The sequence below is a fragment of the Canis aureus genome, chromosome 22 (assembly GCF_053574225.1).
Source record: "Canis aureus isolate CA01 chromosome 22, VMU_Caureus_v.1.0, whole genome shotgun sequence".
NCBI lineage: Eukaryota > Metazoa > Chordata > Mammalia > Carnivora > Canidae > Canis > Canis aureus.
The window spans coordinates 44,935,851-44,954,183 of NC_135632.1; the positions used below are offsets into that span (position 1 = coordinate 44,935,851).

At 40.9% G+C, this 18,333-nt stretch overlaps 1 protein-coding gene across 6 annotated transcripts in view; it reads right to left on the reverse strand.

Annotated features, from left to right (window-relative positions):
* The window catches only part of CTDSPL (CTD small phosphatase like), a 114,938-nt gene that overhangs the window by 19,278 nt on the left and 77,327 nt on the right, over positions 1-18,333 (reverse strand). For 3 of the 6 annotated variants that reach the window (XM_077865819.1, XM_077865816.1, XM_077865815.1), the window contains exons 2-3: positions 15,572-15,726; positions 6,841-6,873 (exon numbers count right to left, since the gene is read on the reverse strand). In XM_077865819.1, coding sequence (XP_077721945.1) covers positions 6,841-6,873; positions 15,572-15,726 — 188 coding nt within the window. The remainder of the gene's footprint in view (positions 1-6,840; positions 6,874-15,571; positions 15,727-18,333) is intronic. The other 3 variants (XM_077865820.1, XM_077865818.1, XM_077865817.1) reach the window with 1 other exon arrangement.

Here is an 18,333-nt window from a genome sequence, read left to right on the forward strand (position 1 = left end):
AATAGCTACTCTAACCACGCAGGCTCATTTCCTGGGGTCCTATTTTGTCTGAAATTCACTGTGGCACACAAGTATATCTTACAGCTATACTGGAACCACACTGTTTTGTTTGTTTGTTTTAATGACTAACATTTTCAGAAACTTGAAGAGCACCTACAGACCCACCAGCAAAATGCAATCCAAACTGACTTCCAATAATAGGAAACAGAAATAAAAGTGGTTGAGGTAAAGTGCCCTGTCTTGCGTCTGCCCCACTGCAGTATTAATATTGAGCAAGCATGGCACTGTTACCCCTTGGATTCTCAGTATCTGAAAGTTCAGTTTTAATCTACACGCTATGTGCTAATCAGAAAACATACTATTTATGTCTTTGTACTAGCTGACTCCAATCTTATGTATGATAAAGAGGTTGTAAAGAGCTAATAATCTGCTAGGTATCTTCAGCCAACTTCATTCTTGATTTAGAGTTTTATTTCTTTGGGCCTTGCCTCATTCCAGAAATGATTTGGTTTACTTTGTGGTGTATTCAGTATCCAATGTTAACTAGCTAATTCTCTATCCTGGAAGGTCAAGCTCTGTTCTATTATTTAATGCAAAACAAAACGCAAAAAACTGTGTCTCTAGCCACTGAAGAGCAGACAATTTAGCATGCTAAAACAAACAAGCGAACCCAAAAACAAGAAACAAAAAAATGCAATCAAGAGGTAGTCCCTTTTAAATGGATATTTCCTTTCTTTGGTGGTGGGGGGAACATTAGTCAAGGATCCACAGTTAATTTTGGACGACAGGGTAGGTAAATTTGCAAGTGTGATGATCATCTTGTCTGGGCTGACTGGATGAGGCTGCATGTGGGTATTCTAATTCTATAGGGGCTCTCTCCAGTGAGTGTGGGTATTTCCTTTTGTCCAATATCATCCTGAAGAAAAAGCCTCCATGGATTCCAACTCCCTTGGCTCTAATTAAAGTTCACCAAGCAGTACTCCCTCAGCCAGTACTCCAAGTAGCACTGTGAGGAGATGTGCCTTAGACACGGGGCATGGGGTTTGGGGTCCTAGAAATGACTCTGTTCTTCATTATAAATCAGCAAGCAAGCAGGTTGCTAGAAAAATTAAACTTGCAAGAAGCAGCTTTGTATCAAAAAGTGTTTTGAAAAGGCAGGGCATGATGAGCTCTGTAAGTGAACAGAATAAAGAGGATTTTAGTTACTTCTGTTGTTTGGGCCATACTAGAAAAGCATGCCTGTGCCTAGAATAAAATTAGTTTTAATTTTTTATTACACAATTATATAATAAAAACACATTCTCATTGTAAAGAACCCAGACATGTAACAGACAACTCTTCCCTTTCCCCTGTTCTCCATTCCTCTTCCCAGATTCTCCCCCCTTTTAGTTTCGTATGCATCTGTCCAGGCCTTTCTCAATGCGTTTATATACTAAAACAACACTTTCACTTTATGTAATTGCTAGCCTGGAAAATAAGGCTCTAGAAATTCTATCCCTAGCAGATCTGAAAACATCAAAGATCTGCCAAAAGTGGCTCAGTTATTTTCCAAACCTGAGAATAAAAATTACTTTCTTAGCCTATTTAACCCATACTTTGCAAGCATTCTCTGAGCTAACAGGATGGAAAAGGCCTCACGGTACTACTGGAAGAGAGAAAAGAGGGAGAAAGGTGAGAGTCCTCTTAAGCAAGCTACTGATTTAGCATTTGTGCTGCAGAGAACAAGGCTGGGCTGGGGGCAATAGACAAGAAGGAGGTTCCATTAATCCTCAGCCTGCTTCCTAAATACACACAGCTTCTGAGCTTGGCTTTAGATTAATGCAAATTCTTCAGCCACTGGTAAGAATTCTTCTGGACAGCTCTGTCCTTGGAACATGCAAGGATGCTATATAATTGCAATAGTGCTTTATTATTTCAATTGATCTGTTCAGGTGATGCTTGAATTATTAACTAAAAATGTCCTGAGGCAAATTTTCTCTCAGGCCACCACAGAACTAGAGAAGAAGAGAAGCACTAGTTATATTAAGAAGAGCCTTTTCTATACAAACCTCTTGCTCCAAAGCACATGGAGGGCATTGCCAGAAGAGTGGAAGAGGTGGGGATAGGGGGCAAAACCATGTGAGGGGAAGGGGGAAGGAAGGAATCTTGGCTTGCCACCCAAGGTATGGGAAGGGCCTTCATTCCAGTTTTCTTCCTTGTAGTAGTAGGTCTGGAATTTCTCATCCTTGGTAGTGAACCCACAGCCATGAACAGTTAACTCTAAGGTTCTTTAGAGTACCCACCCCACTCACTCTCTTTTTGGCATAACAGATGGGGGCCAAGGCTTAGAGTCTGTACACTAGGCTTCCCAAGCCATAGAGTGGAGGGCAGAGATCCCAGGGCTTCTGTGGGAGGGGGCAAAGGAAACTCTAGACTATCTTTAATTACATTCGTTTCTGCTGATGGGTTCTTCATAACATCTGGTGTAAAAAAGTATACTACTGTTTATTGAAAGGCTTAGGCAAATAGCATAGACACCTGTTAGAAAACACATTTCTCTTCTCCCCTTTCAGCACTTTTATGGCTCAGATAGAGGTGAACCTTAGGACAGAGTGAGATTCGTGCAAGAGTGGGCACAGGGGTAGTCGGTTCACAGCCTCAGTAGCATTCCTCGCTGGGACCAAAGCATTTGAGTGACCACCCAGTCTTCAGGGGGTTCTAAACTAGTCTCTCTGCTTTTTTTCTTACCCTTCAATACCTGACCTTTACTGGACAGCCCATGAAGCTTCCAATAAGATGCGTGGAGAGCCCCAAATCCCAGCTTGTGTTTGGAAGACAAACGAGTGGAATGTTTAACATCAAGTCCAGATAAAGATGTCATTTTCAAGAGGGGTACAAAAGCTAGATTAATCAATAAATAGTGTTGAGACAACTGCCCTGCCACTTGGAAAAGGAAATAAAGCTGGATCACTACTTCATGCCTTACATCAACATGAATTCCAGATAGGTCACAGATTTAAATGTAGAGATAAAACCATTAAAATACTAGGAGAAAATATGGCTCACAGTCATAGAGTGGGGAGATCTTTCTAAGTATGACATAAAATTCAGGAGCCATAAGGATAAGATGAACACATCTGCCTATGTAAAATGAAACTTCTTTGTGGCCAAAATGATTATAACCAAGGCTAAAAGACATACCATAAATTTTGGGGGAAAGTCCTAATTTCCTCGAAATTAAAAGATAACACGGTATAACATCCAGAAGAAATGAATAGGGAAGAAGAAAGACATATGGATAATAAACCTGTGAAAAGATGTTCATCTTCATTCATAAAGAAAATGCAAATCAAAGCAATGAACTGATATACCATTCTTTACTTACAGATCAGCAAAGATTCAATATTCAATTATAATTTTTTATAAATTTATTTTTTATTGGTGTTCAATTTGCCAACATATAGAATAACACCCAGTGCTTATCCCATCAAGTGCCCCCCTCAGTGCCCGTCACCCAGTCACCCCCACCCCCTGCCCACCTCCCTTTCTACCACCCTTAGTTCGTTTCCCAGAGTTAGGAGTCTCTCATGTTCTGTCTCCCTTTCTAATATTTCCCACTCATTTTTTCTCTTTTCCTCTTTATTCTCTTTTACTATTTTTTATATTCCCCAAATGAATGAGACCATATAATGTTTGTCCTTCTCCTATTGACTTATTTCACTCAGCATAATACCCTCCAGTTCCATCCACGTCGAAGCAAATGGTGGGTATTTGTCATTTCTAATGGCTGAGGAATATTCCATTGTATACATAGACCACATCTTCTTTATCCATTCATCTTTCGTTGGACACCGAGGCTCCTTCCACAGTTTGGCTATTGTGGACATTGCTGCTAGAAACATCGGGGTGCAGGTGTCCTGGCATTTCACTGCATCTTTATCTTTGGGGTAAATCCTCAGCAGTGCAATTGCTGGGTCGTAGGGCAGGTCTATTTTTAACTCTTTGAGGAACCTCCACACAGTTTTCCAGAGTGGCTGCACCAGTTCACATTCCCACCAACAGTGCAAGAGGGTTCCCCTTTCTCCACATCCTCTCCAACATTTGTTGTTTCCTGCCTTGTTAATTTTCCCCATTCTCACTGGTGTGAGGTGGTATCTCATCAATTATTATCATTTTTGATAAGGGAATGGGCAATCCCATACACTCCTGGTGAGAGTATAAATTAGGCTTTCAGAGGACAATGTGGCTTTAATCTATCCAAAATGTAATATATATTCTTTGATCTAGTATTTCCACAATTAGGAAGGGATCACAACAAGTACTATAATTCAAGTCCAAAAACATACATACATAGGAATATTCCTAAGAGAAGCATTTGTAATAGCCTAGAAGTAGAAACAAGGCAAATGCCATCAAGGACACATAAAACATTGAGGTAGATCATTATGCTATAATATTTGGGAAGATGTTCAAGGTATATTGTTTAAAGCAAAAAACATCTTGCAATACTCTCATTTGTGTAAATACAGTTGTGTATAGATTTCTGGAAGGATACATAACACATATTGGAAGTGGTCATTCTAGGGAGTGGGACCATGTTGGGAGATTTTTTTTTTTTTTACTTTATTCTTTCAGTGTTTTTTAAAACTATGAGCTTGAATCATTGCTTAGTAAAAAATCAAAAGACCAAGGCTGTACATATAAACAGAGTAGAAAGAAAATGAACCAATATGGCTATGGTGGGAAGCAGAGATGAGGGGCTCCAGCTAGAACTACTCTGGGTACCCACCAACTCAGGGTTACCTTTCATCCCAGGGACTGGAAACAGCTTTTATCCCAGAGGCTGGGAACAGCTTTCAGGAGGCTACAGGCTCTGGTTTGGGAACAGCACAAGCCTGGATTTCTGGTCCTATGATACAGTACCACAAGCTCACATAGGCTGCTCTAGCAGGTTCCCCATGATCTAGAAAGGGCAGGGCTACTGTGTTTATGTGACCTGCAGCCTTGACAGGCGGTGCAGATTCTGCAGGGGATCCCAAGGCTAGAATCCTGTGGCTGAGCTGGCCTCCAAATGGACTTGGGTTCAGCTGTGCATGCTAAGCAGGCAGTTGGAAATCACTCTAAGCCCATCAGTAGTAGAACTGCTTTTCTGGAGAATATCATTTAGTGATGCAAGTTACTTTAGTTAGGTTTTGTTTTTCTGCAAGAAATTTCAGAAACTCACAAGAGTTTCTAGAGTCTCATTTCTTAGGAAGAAGTCAGTGGTTTATTGATCTAACACTGCACTAAATTATATAAGGGATCTTTTTCTCTTTGGCTATTTTATTCTGGGATTTTAGAATATGTTGTATTTGTGGGGAAAGGGTCATTTTCCCTGAGTTTTGCCCTGACAAATGCTTGGTTTGGCACTTAATGAACTTTGAGCAAAGCCAGTACCATAGGAGTATCACAGGTAGGGGGAAAGCTACTTTCACCTGTTTAATATAGGTAGCTTTTCAGGAAAAATCTATGTAACTACTATGAATAGTTAAAAGGACACCCCTGGTGTCAATTCCACTGGGTAGCCCGCTCAAATACTGGATAAAAAGTCCTGCTGCCTGATCCATCTTTTTGATTAAAGTTGGTTTACCTGATGAAGCCCAACCTCCAGGCATGCTGGTAAAGTTAGAACCACTCTACAAACCCCTGAAACTTGTTAATGGAGAGTTAAAGTCCTGAGAAAAATGAAATTATCAAAAAGCTGGGGGGAGGGGCAATGTATTCCAATTTATAAGTGACACTCATTACCAAATATGGAGTCAACTTGTACTAATGAAATCCATTCCTTTCAATGTAAGATTGCTAGGTCTCCTGGATGTTCCTAGAAAATATGTGGAGAAGTCCAAGGAGAGTTAGACGAACAGATTTGACTCAAACAATCTGAATCAGAGACTCTTTATGAATTAAAGTTATCAATTCATGGACATCTTTTAAAACCTAAATTCTAAAAAATAAATAAATAAATAAATAAATAAATAAAATAAAACCTAAATTCTTCTCTAAGGGCACAGAGCTTTTTAAAAGGCCTTGCTTGATATGGACATCTCAAGTGCAAGTTTCTTTGGAGAGTCAGTCTGATTGTTCTCTTTCTTGTTGGCTGGCCTCAGGCTACGTGGCTCTGTTGTCAGAGCAGAAACAGTTGGGGTGGCGTATGTATGTGTATTTATGTGTGTATGTTGGAGGGGTGGGAGGCTGAACACTGGTAGCTACTCCCAAATTCCAGGGCTGAAAAGAGAAGCAGTGGCTCAAGGGAGTGCCCAGCTGAAACAGAGTTAGAGCAAAGCCAGCCTGTGGGAGTGGGAGTAAATCCTGCAATTTCGGGGAATGCAATCGGGGCAATTTTTTTCTCATCTCAGAGCCAGGGCCAAGTTCCCAACACTGCTGAGTAATCAGAAATGGTCTGCTCACCTGGGACAGGGCTTGCTGAGCCCACCAGGACAGAACCTGCTATACAATCTTACGTCTGGGCAAAAGTATGTTCTCATGGTCTATGGAGTTGGGGCTGAGGTGCTGGGGTGGGGAAGTGTGGCAGGTTGCCTTAGGTTATTAGCTTGGAGGCCCTTTGCAGAAAGAAAGGAAAGGTAAGAATTTGGGTAATAGATACTGGTTGCCCTGCTGTTCCTGAGAAAGGAAACTCTCTGTACAGAACCTCCTGCTCACAGTTTTTAAATGTAACTTCATTTTTTAACAGAATGGAGCTGTTTATACCACATGCCTAAACTCAACATATGCAAGAATGTTTAAAAAAAATCTTTTATATCAGTAGGCCCAAAGATACAAGATTCCATGAATGTGTAAATAAAATTGGATAAATATACATACACTTGGTATGGGAATGACCTGCCTCTGGTCACCCTAAGGAAAAAGAAAAAAGAAATCATTGTCAGGTTTGAAGAGAAGTAAGTAGATCATATACTCAAAAGAAACTTCAAAGCACTCTTGAGTACAGCAGCCCTATGATTTCCTGTTCTCTGTACCTTAGTGGCATTTAATGAACAGGAGGAACCCAAAGATTTTCCAGTTAGGGCACTGGGCTCCACTCTACCTCCCAGATACTCCCTACCTTGACGAACCAGGCTGGGTTCCCGAGGCTCCTTAATCATGTTTATTTAAGTGGTGCCTCCCTTGCTCCCAGGAATTTAATCCTTAATTGAAAAATAAAAACAAAAGCTCATATATTACTTTGAACCATTAATCCCTTTAATAACTGGCTTATTTCTTCTTTTAAGTAGGTTTTTCCCTGAAAAGACTGAGCCTTAAGTCAATACAATATGCAGGGAAAGGAAAACAAGTTTATAGGTTATAAGGAACCCTCTTATACTGGTTTTCTTCTAGAGGACTGGGCAGAGGGGACAGGCAAGGCTCAAGAAGTTCCCTCTGAGGCCATAGATGTGGAGCTAGCATTCTTTTTAAGGGGAACAGAACCTGTACTCACAGGAAGTATTAAAAAAATTCAGGTCCCAAGGTGGGGCCTCACCCATTCCTCAGCCTCGGAATGCCAGCCATTCCAAACCTGGTTGATGAAACATTTCATTTTAGCATCATGAAGAAATGCTAATAAAATAACACAGTTTTTCCATTATTGCCACTGGGCATTTCCAGTTTCTGGATTTCTTCTTTTTTAAACAGTGGGACTGGAGGCAATGAATAGCAGCATCCTAGTCCTTGATGAAGAGATACACTGTTTCCAGTCTCCCACATATAAGGATTTGTGAACAGTATGTCCATCTTTACTGAGGTGACACACTGGTGACAAAGGTCTCATGGGAAGGGGTCAAATCCGACTGTTGACAGATGCAGGTGGCTGGTACCTTTTGAGTTCTGCTCTGACTCTAAGCACGATTTAGCAACTTCTTGATTAACTGCAGCCCTAGTAACCACCTCTGCAGTGTAGCAGCAACTACTATTTCCTCTCCAGATCATCTTGACTGCTCTTTCCTTTTTCAGGACACTTGGGGCTTGTCTTAAGGATTCTAAACTGTCCTCTGCCATTATTCAAGGCAGAGCTGTGCTGTTCTCCAACATGACGGCAGAATCAAATCAAATTCCAGTTTCTAAGAACTTCCATGGGGAAGTTCATTTCAGAAGCTCTTAAGTAATATTATATCCAACACCTGGATGTAGCAGCCGATCACTGCTCTTGGTGGGGAGACTTTAATCAGAAGCTCACAAGCCTGTTGGACCATTACAGAGTTGTTCTCAATTCTGGAGCTACCAACATTCTGGGCCTGATAACTCTTTGTGTGGGAGCTGTCCTGAGCCTTGCAGGATGCTCGACAGCATCCTTGGCTCTTTTACTCACTGGATGCCAGTACAGTGCCCAGTAGTGGCCATGGAAAATGTCTCCAGACATTGTCAAATGTGCCCTAAGGGGCCAGAATCCTCTCCAAGTGAGAACCACTGCACTGGTGGGATGCTGCAAACCGCCCCTCCACTCAGGTGCATCTTCAGACAAGCTGAGCACATCATTGGTAAAACAAGAGGTAACAGTAAAAACAACTGAAGTGCTTGGCAAAACACAGGCTAGGACCGAAGACACTACTCTGGCCAGGTATTTGGGCTGGAAAATTACCCTGGAAAAGTTTGCATATATGTGTACCTGTGTGCATGGGGTATGCATGTATTTGCGAGTATCCAAGCAATCCCTTTTCTCTGCCCTCTCCCAGAGGTCCCAGAAGTCCTCCATGGTCCTGGCCATTGGGGTCTTCTGGGTGCTGACTTCTTCCTGCCTCTGGCCAAGGCGTCAGACCCATTTATTTGGGGCAACTGGCCTGCAGGTCCAGGTTGTAACTGTGATGGTGGTGACTGCTGCCACTTTAGGCCACTGCTGCGGAAGCATTTCTCCAGGGCAAAGTGAATATGTATGATAGAACCCCAGATGCCACCTGTTGCATTCTGCCCACAGCCTTCCCTCTGCTTCTGACATGCTGAGTTCCAAGAGGAAGGGAGCTGGAGGCCAGCAGTAGGGATGGGCCTAGAATCTGTTTCCACATCTCATGCGCCTGGGCTCTGTGTTCTAGGGGTCCTGACCAAGCTGAATGTGAGGAAGGGCCTCTTCTAGGCCTCAGTGCCCCACTTTGACCCCGGTTCTTTCTGTGATGTCTGGTCTTACAGACTGAATAGTCAAGTGTTACGCAAATGATGCATTACTCAGAGTTAAATAGTTAATCTTTTAAAAAGCCATTTTGATAAATGTTAAGTGAAGGAAGTCCCATGAATGAACACTGAATCCAGGTGAGCTCAGTTCTGCCAGAGGAACTGCCTTCAAAGGCCTTTATGCTCTCATATATACAGCCAGCCATTCTAAGAAACCTGCCAGGGGTGCACCACCCTTGTCTCATGGCATTTCATCTAGGCAAATATTATTTTTATTTTATTTTTTAAAATATTTTATTTTTTTATTTTATTTTATTTTTTTAAAATATTTTATTTTTAAGTAATCTCTACACCCATATGTGACTCACAACCCTGAGATAAGAGTCGCACACTCCACTGACTGAGCCAGTCATGCACCCTGGCAAATACTATCTTTATTTTTTTTTTTAAAGATTTTATTTATTTATTAGAGAGAGAGAGAGAGAGAGAGAGAGAGAGGCAGAGATACAGGCCGAGGGAGAAGCAGGCTCCATGCAGCGAGCCCGACATGGGACTCGATCCTGGGTCTCCAGGACCACGCCCTGGGCTGAAGGCGGCGCTAAACCGCTGCGCCACCCAGGCTGCCCAAATACTATCTTTAAATAAAACTTTTACTATGATAGCAGTGATTCTTCCCTTATATCCTCTACAAACCTCAGGTACCAACTATGGTCCTTTTGCTAATGATGATTCTCTAAAGCAATGACAGTATGAGGAAAGCTCACTGGGGGAACACATCAGAATCTGGCGCTACAAGCAGGTTTACAATAGAATCTCATCATATAAATTCCACTAATAAATTTTTCCATACCAATGTATAATAAGGATTCATCTGTTAAGGCAAGTCATCTTTCATTATTTTTTCCTAAATTTTCTTACCTATTCTTGGATATTATTTCTTCCACATAAATTTTAAGTCTTATCTAGAAATATAGCAGATCTCTCCATAAATAAGAGCTACCATAGCAATACATTTTCATGATTCTATTTTGGAAGTATTCGGGTTTTCTATGTAAATAATCATGTCTAATGAAAATAAAACTAATTTCCAATCCTTTTCATATTTACACCAAGTGTTTCATTTTCTTGTCTTATTGTATTAGCCAGAAACTGCCAAAGATTTTACTATGTTGTTTGCTGTGTTTATTGTTTAAAGATTTTATTTTTACGTAATACCTACCCCCAACACGGGCCTTGAACCTGCAACCCCGAGACCAAGAGTCATTCCTCTGAGCCAGCCAGATAGATACCCCATATTTTTAGAAGATAGTTTTTAAAAATCATGTTTAAATGGTTTTCTTCTATATATTTGTCTGCACTGTTGTCTGCACAAAGTTTTATGACTATTATACACTTCATGTATCAGACCTATTATTATTAGAAAATGTCCCTCTTTCTCCCATTTAATGTCTTTGACCTTGAATTTTGTTTTGTCTGATATGAATATTGCCACTTTTGCTTTCTTTTTATTTGGTCTTTTTATATTTTGCCCATCTATTTTCTACCTTTTAAAAATCACTGTATATTAGATGTTGGGTCAGAAACTAGTAGCCACCTACTATAATAGTAATTAGCGCTGGTATCCAAATAATTCCAGTTCTCTTCCTAGACAGTTGGTAGGATTGCATTTCCAAGTTCCTTGAAGTTAGGTGTAGTCATACGAACTGCTTTCGCCATAAGATGTAAGTTACTTCTTAGTGAAAACTTAAAGAGCCAGTGTGACTCACCCTTTTTCCTACTGTGACAAATCAATAATGGAAGCAAGGAGATGAGGCTTTTCTCAAGTCTAGTCTATGAATGAGGATAAAACAGACTAGGTAATCCAATAATGGTAGCTATGAGTTACAGGTGGCTACTGAGCCTGTGCAAGGTAGCTAGTGCAAAGTAAGATGTGCTATGAGTATAAAGTATAAGATTTTGAAGAACTAGTAAGATAAAAAGAATATAAATCTTATCTCACTGATAATTTTTTCTACTGATTACATGTTGAAATAATATTTTGGATATCTTTGGTTAAGTAAAACATATTGTTAAACTTGGTTTCACCTTTTTAAAATTAGTTTTAAAAATAAGGCTACTAGAAAAACATAAATAACATATGTGACTCACATTATCTATTTATTAGCAAGTGCCATAGAGCAGAGAGCTCACATAATCCATGATAAACATGCAGCAGGAGTGAAAAATATACTCTTACTGTTTTAAGCCTCTGAGGTTTGGGGGTTGTTACTACAGCATAATTGAACCCACATTGACTAGTACATCTACTCAGTAGTCATTCTTCCTTTTTCCTTTGTGAAAGTGCTCTGATTCTGTTGAGGGCAGGAATATGCCAGTCTAAATTCTTCCCCTTTCAGGCTTTCTTTGCTGCAGGAGGGTAGATGCGTGACAAAGTTCTGGCCAATCAACATACATAGAAGTCCCCTGGAGTTTTCTGTGAAAGCATTTACTTTCCACAAAAAGGACAGGCATGAGTAATGCTACTCCTCCTTCTCCTCTTCCCTTGAATGTGGATATGCTGTCTGAAGTTTATGACTTTGAGATAATAAACAACAAACATGAGGATGAAGGCAAACATGCCAAAGATGGTGGGGCAGAAAAATGGAGAGACAAGAACAGAACAAACTTGGGTCCCTGATGGCATCATCAGGCACCTAAGCCAATCCCAACAACTGCCAGACTCAGGCCTTTTATGTGAAAATATAATCCCCTATTTGTTTAAGTTATTATTTGTCAGTCTTCTTTTACTTGCTGCCAAAATTGTCCTATCTGATACAGGTCTATTCTTGGAAATAGCATACAGATGAATTTGTCAAGCCAATCTGATATAATCTTGGTCTTTTGTTAGGAGAATTTGGTTCACTAAACTTGGTTTCATGCCTATTCTTTATGTTAGGTTTATTGTTTTGTCTTTTTTTTCTTTTCTTAATTTTGATGGCTTGTTCACATTTCTGCCCATTTCTCCTTTTACTCCTTGTGAATTTTGAGACTCTGTTTTCATTTCTTTTTTTTTAAGATTTATTTATTTATTTGTGTGTGTGTGAGACAGAGAGAGAGAGCGAGAGAGAGAGAGACAGCGCAAGTGAGCAAGCAGGGTGGAGGGGCAGAGAAGGAGGGAGAAAGAGAGAGAATCCCAAGCAGGCTCCATGCTCAGCACAGGCCCAACATGGGGCTCAACTGAAGATCTATTTTCTAATCGTGCTGCTTGTTGCAGTTCTATTCCTAATGCTTGTATTTATTCCTACATTTCCTATAATTACATCATAACAGAATATCAATCTCACCCAGATTTCTTTTTTCCCTTCTTTGAATCATTATGTGTCTGAAAATGTACTTCCTTTGCCTTAATAGATAAATGATATCTTGGCCACACATAGAATTTTTGGTTTGGAATTCTCTCTCAGTAGCCTGTAGATTTTTTTTTTCATAGTCTTGTGGCTTTCAATATGGTTGATGAGAAGTCTGGTACTAGCATAACTTTCTTTCTTTTGAAAATATCTTGTTTTGGTAGCTTGCAAGGAGCACATACTTAGATATATGCTGTTGAAATTCTGAAAACGTAAGTGTAACGAGAAGTCTTGCAGAACTCCTGTTACTTGCTATTAGGTCTCCTGGATGCCTCTTCCCACCCCCCTCAATTATTATCTCTATATCTCTGGTCTCAACTATAAGATATCTTTTCTACTTGCTCTTCTAGAACATTAATTCAGTTCTCAGCAGTGACCATCCTCATTCTCCTTTTTCTCAGTTTTTTTTATTTTTTTATTTTTTTTACTGAATTTTTAAATTTAGACATCACGGGATTTCTTTTTTCTTTTTTATTTTTTTATTTTATTTTATTTTATTTTATTTTATTTTATTTTATTTTATTTTATTTTATTTTATTTTATTTTATTTTTTGGGGGGGATTTCTTTTTTAAATTCTAAAAGTTACTTTTGTACTCAAAATTCATTTCTCGAAATATCATTTCTTGAGTTGTCTACTAAAGGTCTCTTCAGAGTGCCTGGGTGGCTCAGTAGGTTGGGCATCTGACTTCAGTTCAGGTCATGATCTTGGGGTCCTGGGACCAAGCTGCATTAGGCTTCACATTCAGTGGGGAGTCAGCTTCTCCCTCTTCCTCTGCCCCTCTCCTCACTCATGCTTTCTCTCTCTCTCTCTCTCTCTCTCTCTCTCAAATAAATAAAACCTTAAAACAAAAAGTTCTATCTCTTCCACTAATTCTACCCCAGTAGGAGCCTCATATTCCAGTTTTTCAACTTGGACCTTCTCAGCAGGGGCAAATGAGAGAGCAATGCCAGGCCCCACAAGGAACAATGTTTTCATGGTCCAGCAGAGCCCAAATTGATAAACCACAAGGACATGAAGAAAGTCCCTGCACTAGTGGGCTCCTTTAGGGTACAAGAAGTAAAAGCAACTCAGCTTATCAGTACAGGCCTTCCAAGGACCACACACATTAAGTGGGCAGTGGCCCTTTTCAAGGGGCTTCACAACTCTTGCTGGCTGGTGGACCTCACAAGACTATCTGCTTGAAGTGTCTGTCCTAGAACTCTAAGACAAGCAGGCATTTCCCTCTGTTGGTAGTTCCCTGCTTCTCACCAAGGACTAGAGAGGATGAATCCTGTGCCTGCTCTTTCCACTGGTGATGTCAGGAAAACTAGAGGCCTTAATACACTTTCCAGGTTCTTCAAGCAGGCTCACCTGTGTTTATTCAGAGAGAGAATTTAAATGGCCAGAGCCATGTGCTCAGGTTATCACCTTCCCAGAATCCTTTTCCTTACACTGATATATACTTTTAAAATGATTTATTTTCTAATCCCAGAAGTAATTTAAGCTTATTTTGTGAAAATTGTGAAAAGAAAAAAAAAAAAAGAAAGAAAGAAGTAAAACACAGAAAAGGGGAGAAAATCCAATATATGATCCCATCAGTCTGAGATAATCTCTTCATATTTTGGCATATACCATTCTAGTCTTATAGATGCCTGTGTGTGTGTGTGTGTGTATGTGTGCATATGACTACATGTATACTTGTAAATATACTCCCCTACGAGTTTTTTATCCTGTACATGACATATTGTGAACATTTCCCTATGTCAGTTATATTTATGAAACATTATTTTTAACAGCTGCACATTATTTGATTGCATGGTTATTCTATTAGTTTTTTTTATTGTCTATTGTTGCTCATCAGGTTGTTTACAATTCTGCAATATTAAAATCTATGCTGGACAGTACTCTATGGTTCAATCTTTGCACATCTATAATTATGTCAGTAAATAATTGCTAAGGTTTTAAGATTATATTGTCAAATTTCCCTCTAGAAAGGTGTAACCAATTAACATGGCTACCAATAACCCATTTATATCTTCTACCCTCTCCTCTACCCTTCTATCCATGCTACCCTCATCCAAATCCAAATACTATCTTTATAAATATCTTTTAATAATTTGATAGATGGAAAAGGCCATCTCATTGTTTTAGTTTGCATTTCTTTGATTACTAACCATACTGAACATTTTTTCATGTTTATTGACCAATGGTATTTATTTTACAAAATGCTTGCTCACGTCCTTTGGTCACACTATTTGGGACATTAAGTTTGATGGGTTTTGTGTCCTCAATCTCAACTATCTTCAGAATGAATAATCTTCTTTGTCTTTTTTTTAAGGTTTTATTTATTTATTCATGACAGACACAGAGAGAGAGGCAGAGACACAGGCAGAGGGAGAAGCAGGCTTCCCACAGGGAGTCCGATGTGGAACTTGATCCTCGAGTCCCTTCTTTGCCTTTTTCAGTGATTGTTACCTGAAATTCTATTTGAATGAATGCTGCAATCCTGCCTTTTTTTTTTCTCTTATACTTGTGTGACATCTTCTTTGCTCATCCTTTTACTTTTAGCTGTTCTAAGTCACTTTGCTTAGGATACGTCCATTAGACAGCATGTGGATAGAGTTTAGTTGTGCTTTTTTTAATATATTGTGAAAATCTGACTTAAATTTTGTATCTGACAGATATAAAAGAACATAAAATAAATCTGTTATTAAACAAAGTAGTTAAATCCATTTATACTTATTATTAAGTATAAATGGTTTTTTGGTATGCCTCTGTTTTTCCATTTGTCTTCCCATGCCTTTCTCTACTACTGGTTCTTTAGCTTTCCGTTTCATGCAGCAAGACAGAATGTTATAAAAATGTGAAGTGATTCTTATAACTCTCATCAAATATGTGCTTCAGTTGCTAAATGGGAATGACTGAGATATCCTCGGGGAGTGAAGATGACTTTTCAAGCCATTTTAGATCTGTAAGTTAATGGCTGCACACATACTATTACAGACTCTTATTCAGGATGTTCACGAAGGATGGGACAGCTGTACAGCTACTGAGGCTCTGGTGAGTGCACACCTGTCCTCTGGCACTGACCTTCTGAAGCCCACCGTTCTCCTCCACCAGGGGCGGAAGCACGCTGGGGCCGCTGGCGGGCGGGGCCTCCACATTGTAGTCACGGAAGCAGCAGAAGAAGGAGCTGAGGATTCCACGGCTCCTCTGCTTCTTTAAGCTGACGTTGCATTGGGATGCTGGAAAGAGAAACAGCACAATGGCCAACTGCAGCATGTGGTTGTCATGGTTGTCATGCAAGGTAAAAGCCCAAACGTGCAGCTGCCCCCCTAGAGCCCTGATACTAGGAGACCTACTGAGCACGAGAAGAGGAGGGGCCCCAGGAAGTTACTCTAAAGGATGGTTATTCCACATGGGATTCCTAGAGGGCCAACTGGTCGATGGAGTCAGATCCTGCTGGCCAGACAGTATTCCTCTGACCACAGCCCAGTGGGGGCTGCTGGCTCATTAACTGACCCATCCTTAGGGTCGAGCACCATCTGCATTCCTGAACCCAGCAATACGGTCTTCCAACCAAGACTAAGCATGACTTCAAAACAGAGATCCTTTCAGGCAGAAGTCAGACTCTATACTCTCTGAGAAGCATTTCTCTGTGAAGGGTACCAAGAAAGAGTCACTTTGAAACTAGGTTCTTGAACACTCTAACTCCAAGACTAACTTCATTAAGAAATAAGATGAAGAAGGGAATAAGAAGACTCCTTCTTAAACTCTGTGGTTTGTCAAGAAATTGATGGGGGGGCTGGAGTCTTCCATTACACTTAAAATATAATCAGCAGATGTGGGACAGCGAACACGTGCTCTGGCTGGAGCAGGGCTGGCCTGGGAAAAGCCCATCCTCCTGAAATCCAGGGCAATCCTGTGCCGTGGACTCATTTCCCAGCCTGGACTAAGCCACCCAAGGGAGTGATGTTATCCTTTCTGTTATCCATGTCTCAAGACGAGCTGCCACAAGTCAGAAATAAAAGGCAAAAATTAGTATAAGATGAAAAACACACCTTACGGGAGGAGAATGACAACCTGGAGGGCCAGGAGTAGTGCCCGGGAATGCAGCCAGGGCTGTCCCACCACATACCATGTCTGGGCGGGTCAACAGTACTGAGCAGAAGCCACAAAGGGCCCGTGCTCAGGGTTAATGGGAAATTACCAATGTAGGAAATCACTGAGTCCACATGATAACTGTTGGGAGTTTATCTCTTCCCAAAAGCAGTTTTGGCATGATTCCTCTTTTTGTGTGCTTGAGGGATTTGTACAGCACCTTCACTCTCAAGGGATCATAAAACTTCTGCTAAATGTCTTGGGGTACTCTTCTGCCAGCAGCAAAACCAAATGCATTTACACGGAAATTCACATGAAAAAGGACTGAAAAATTTCTTGCCAGCAACCCCACAGGTGTGGATGACTCCAGCTTGGGTTTGGGTGAGCGACTAAGTGTGAGTTTAAGGTCCTGATTCACTAACGAGATTTAGCACCATAAACTCCTGGAAACGCTGGCTGTTTTATCTTCCTTGAGAATGTGTGGGTACACATCACAGGGCACCAGTCTTCTCACTTGGGGCCCCCCATGGCAGGCCAGGCCAGGCCAGGCCACAGGGACGACTGGGCACAGAGGCCTTCCAAGCAGCAGGGGGCAAGGAGTGATAATGACCACTGTTTCCTGAGGGCCAGTGTCTAAATTCCAGTACTTTACAATCCTCATCTCACATAACCCTCACAACTATCCAAGGCAATCGACATTCCTGCTTCCATCTTACTGCTGAGGAAATAAACTAGGAATTGCACGTGCAAGGATCTAAACCCAAGGGGGACTGTTTCCAAAGTATGTGTTCTCTCCATGTGCCATGTTGAACAGTCCTGACAGACCAGGTGAGATCAATGTGGGAACATGCCAAATGGAGAGAAAACCACTGCAATAAACTCATATTTGGTATAAATGATTGGGGGGCATCTGGGTGGCTCTCAGTCTGTGGAGCATCTGACTCTTGATTTGGGCTCAGGTCACAATCTCAGGGTTGTGAGGCGGAGCCCTGTACCAGGCTCTGTGCTGGGCATGGAGCCAGCTTAAGATTCTCTCTCTCCCTTTCTCCCTGTGCCTCCCTACCTCTACAAAATAAATAAATAAATAGTTAATTAAAAAAATATGTATGATTGGTTAAACTGTTTTGCTGTTACTTTGAGTGCTTTGGTTGTTATGCCACACTCAAATAATTTAGTCAGAGGAAGAAATAAAATGGTCTCTTCCCTAGCTGATAGCACATTTCCTTGCAAGTAAACAAGCTATTTGTTCATGTCTCAGAGACACTGAGTAGCTAATGCTCAAGCTGGGCAGTAAAGAGCTCTGCAAAAAGCACCCTCCCTCAGATCCCATTTTCATCCTCAGGTCACATACATTTTTCCCACAACAAACTAACAAATTAACAAACTAACTTATATGCTAAAAAAACAAAACAAAACAAAACAAACAACCCTGACCCTGGAACCAGTGAGCTACTTACAGTTTCTACCATTTGATGGCTTACTCGTAGAAGTGACAAACAGAGCTGTGGGAGTGAGTCCCTAGGAAGGCCATCACCCCCTGATAGGAAAGTGACAGCCCAATTTAGAACCTCCCTTCTGTGCACCAGGAGGTGAAGCCGCCCGAAGTGGTCTCACTTCCAAGGCTGAGGCAGGGGCTCTCTAATTTTCTAATTGCTCTTGGACTGGTCTGGTGCTCTCAAAATCAGGTTAGCAAGGGAAATGAATAGAGTTGCTTAGGACCAGCATCAGCCTTACCCTACCCTCAGCACTCA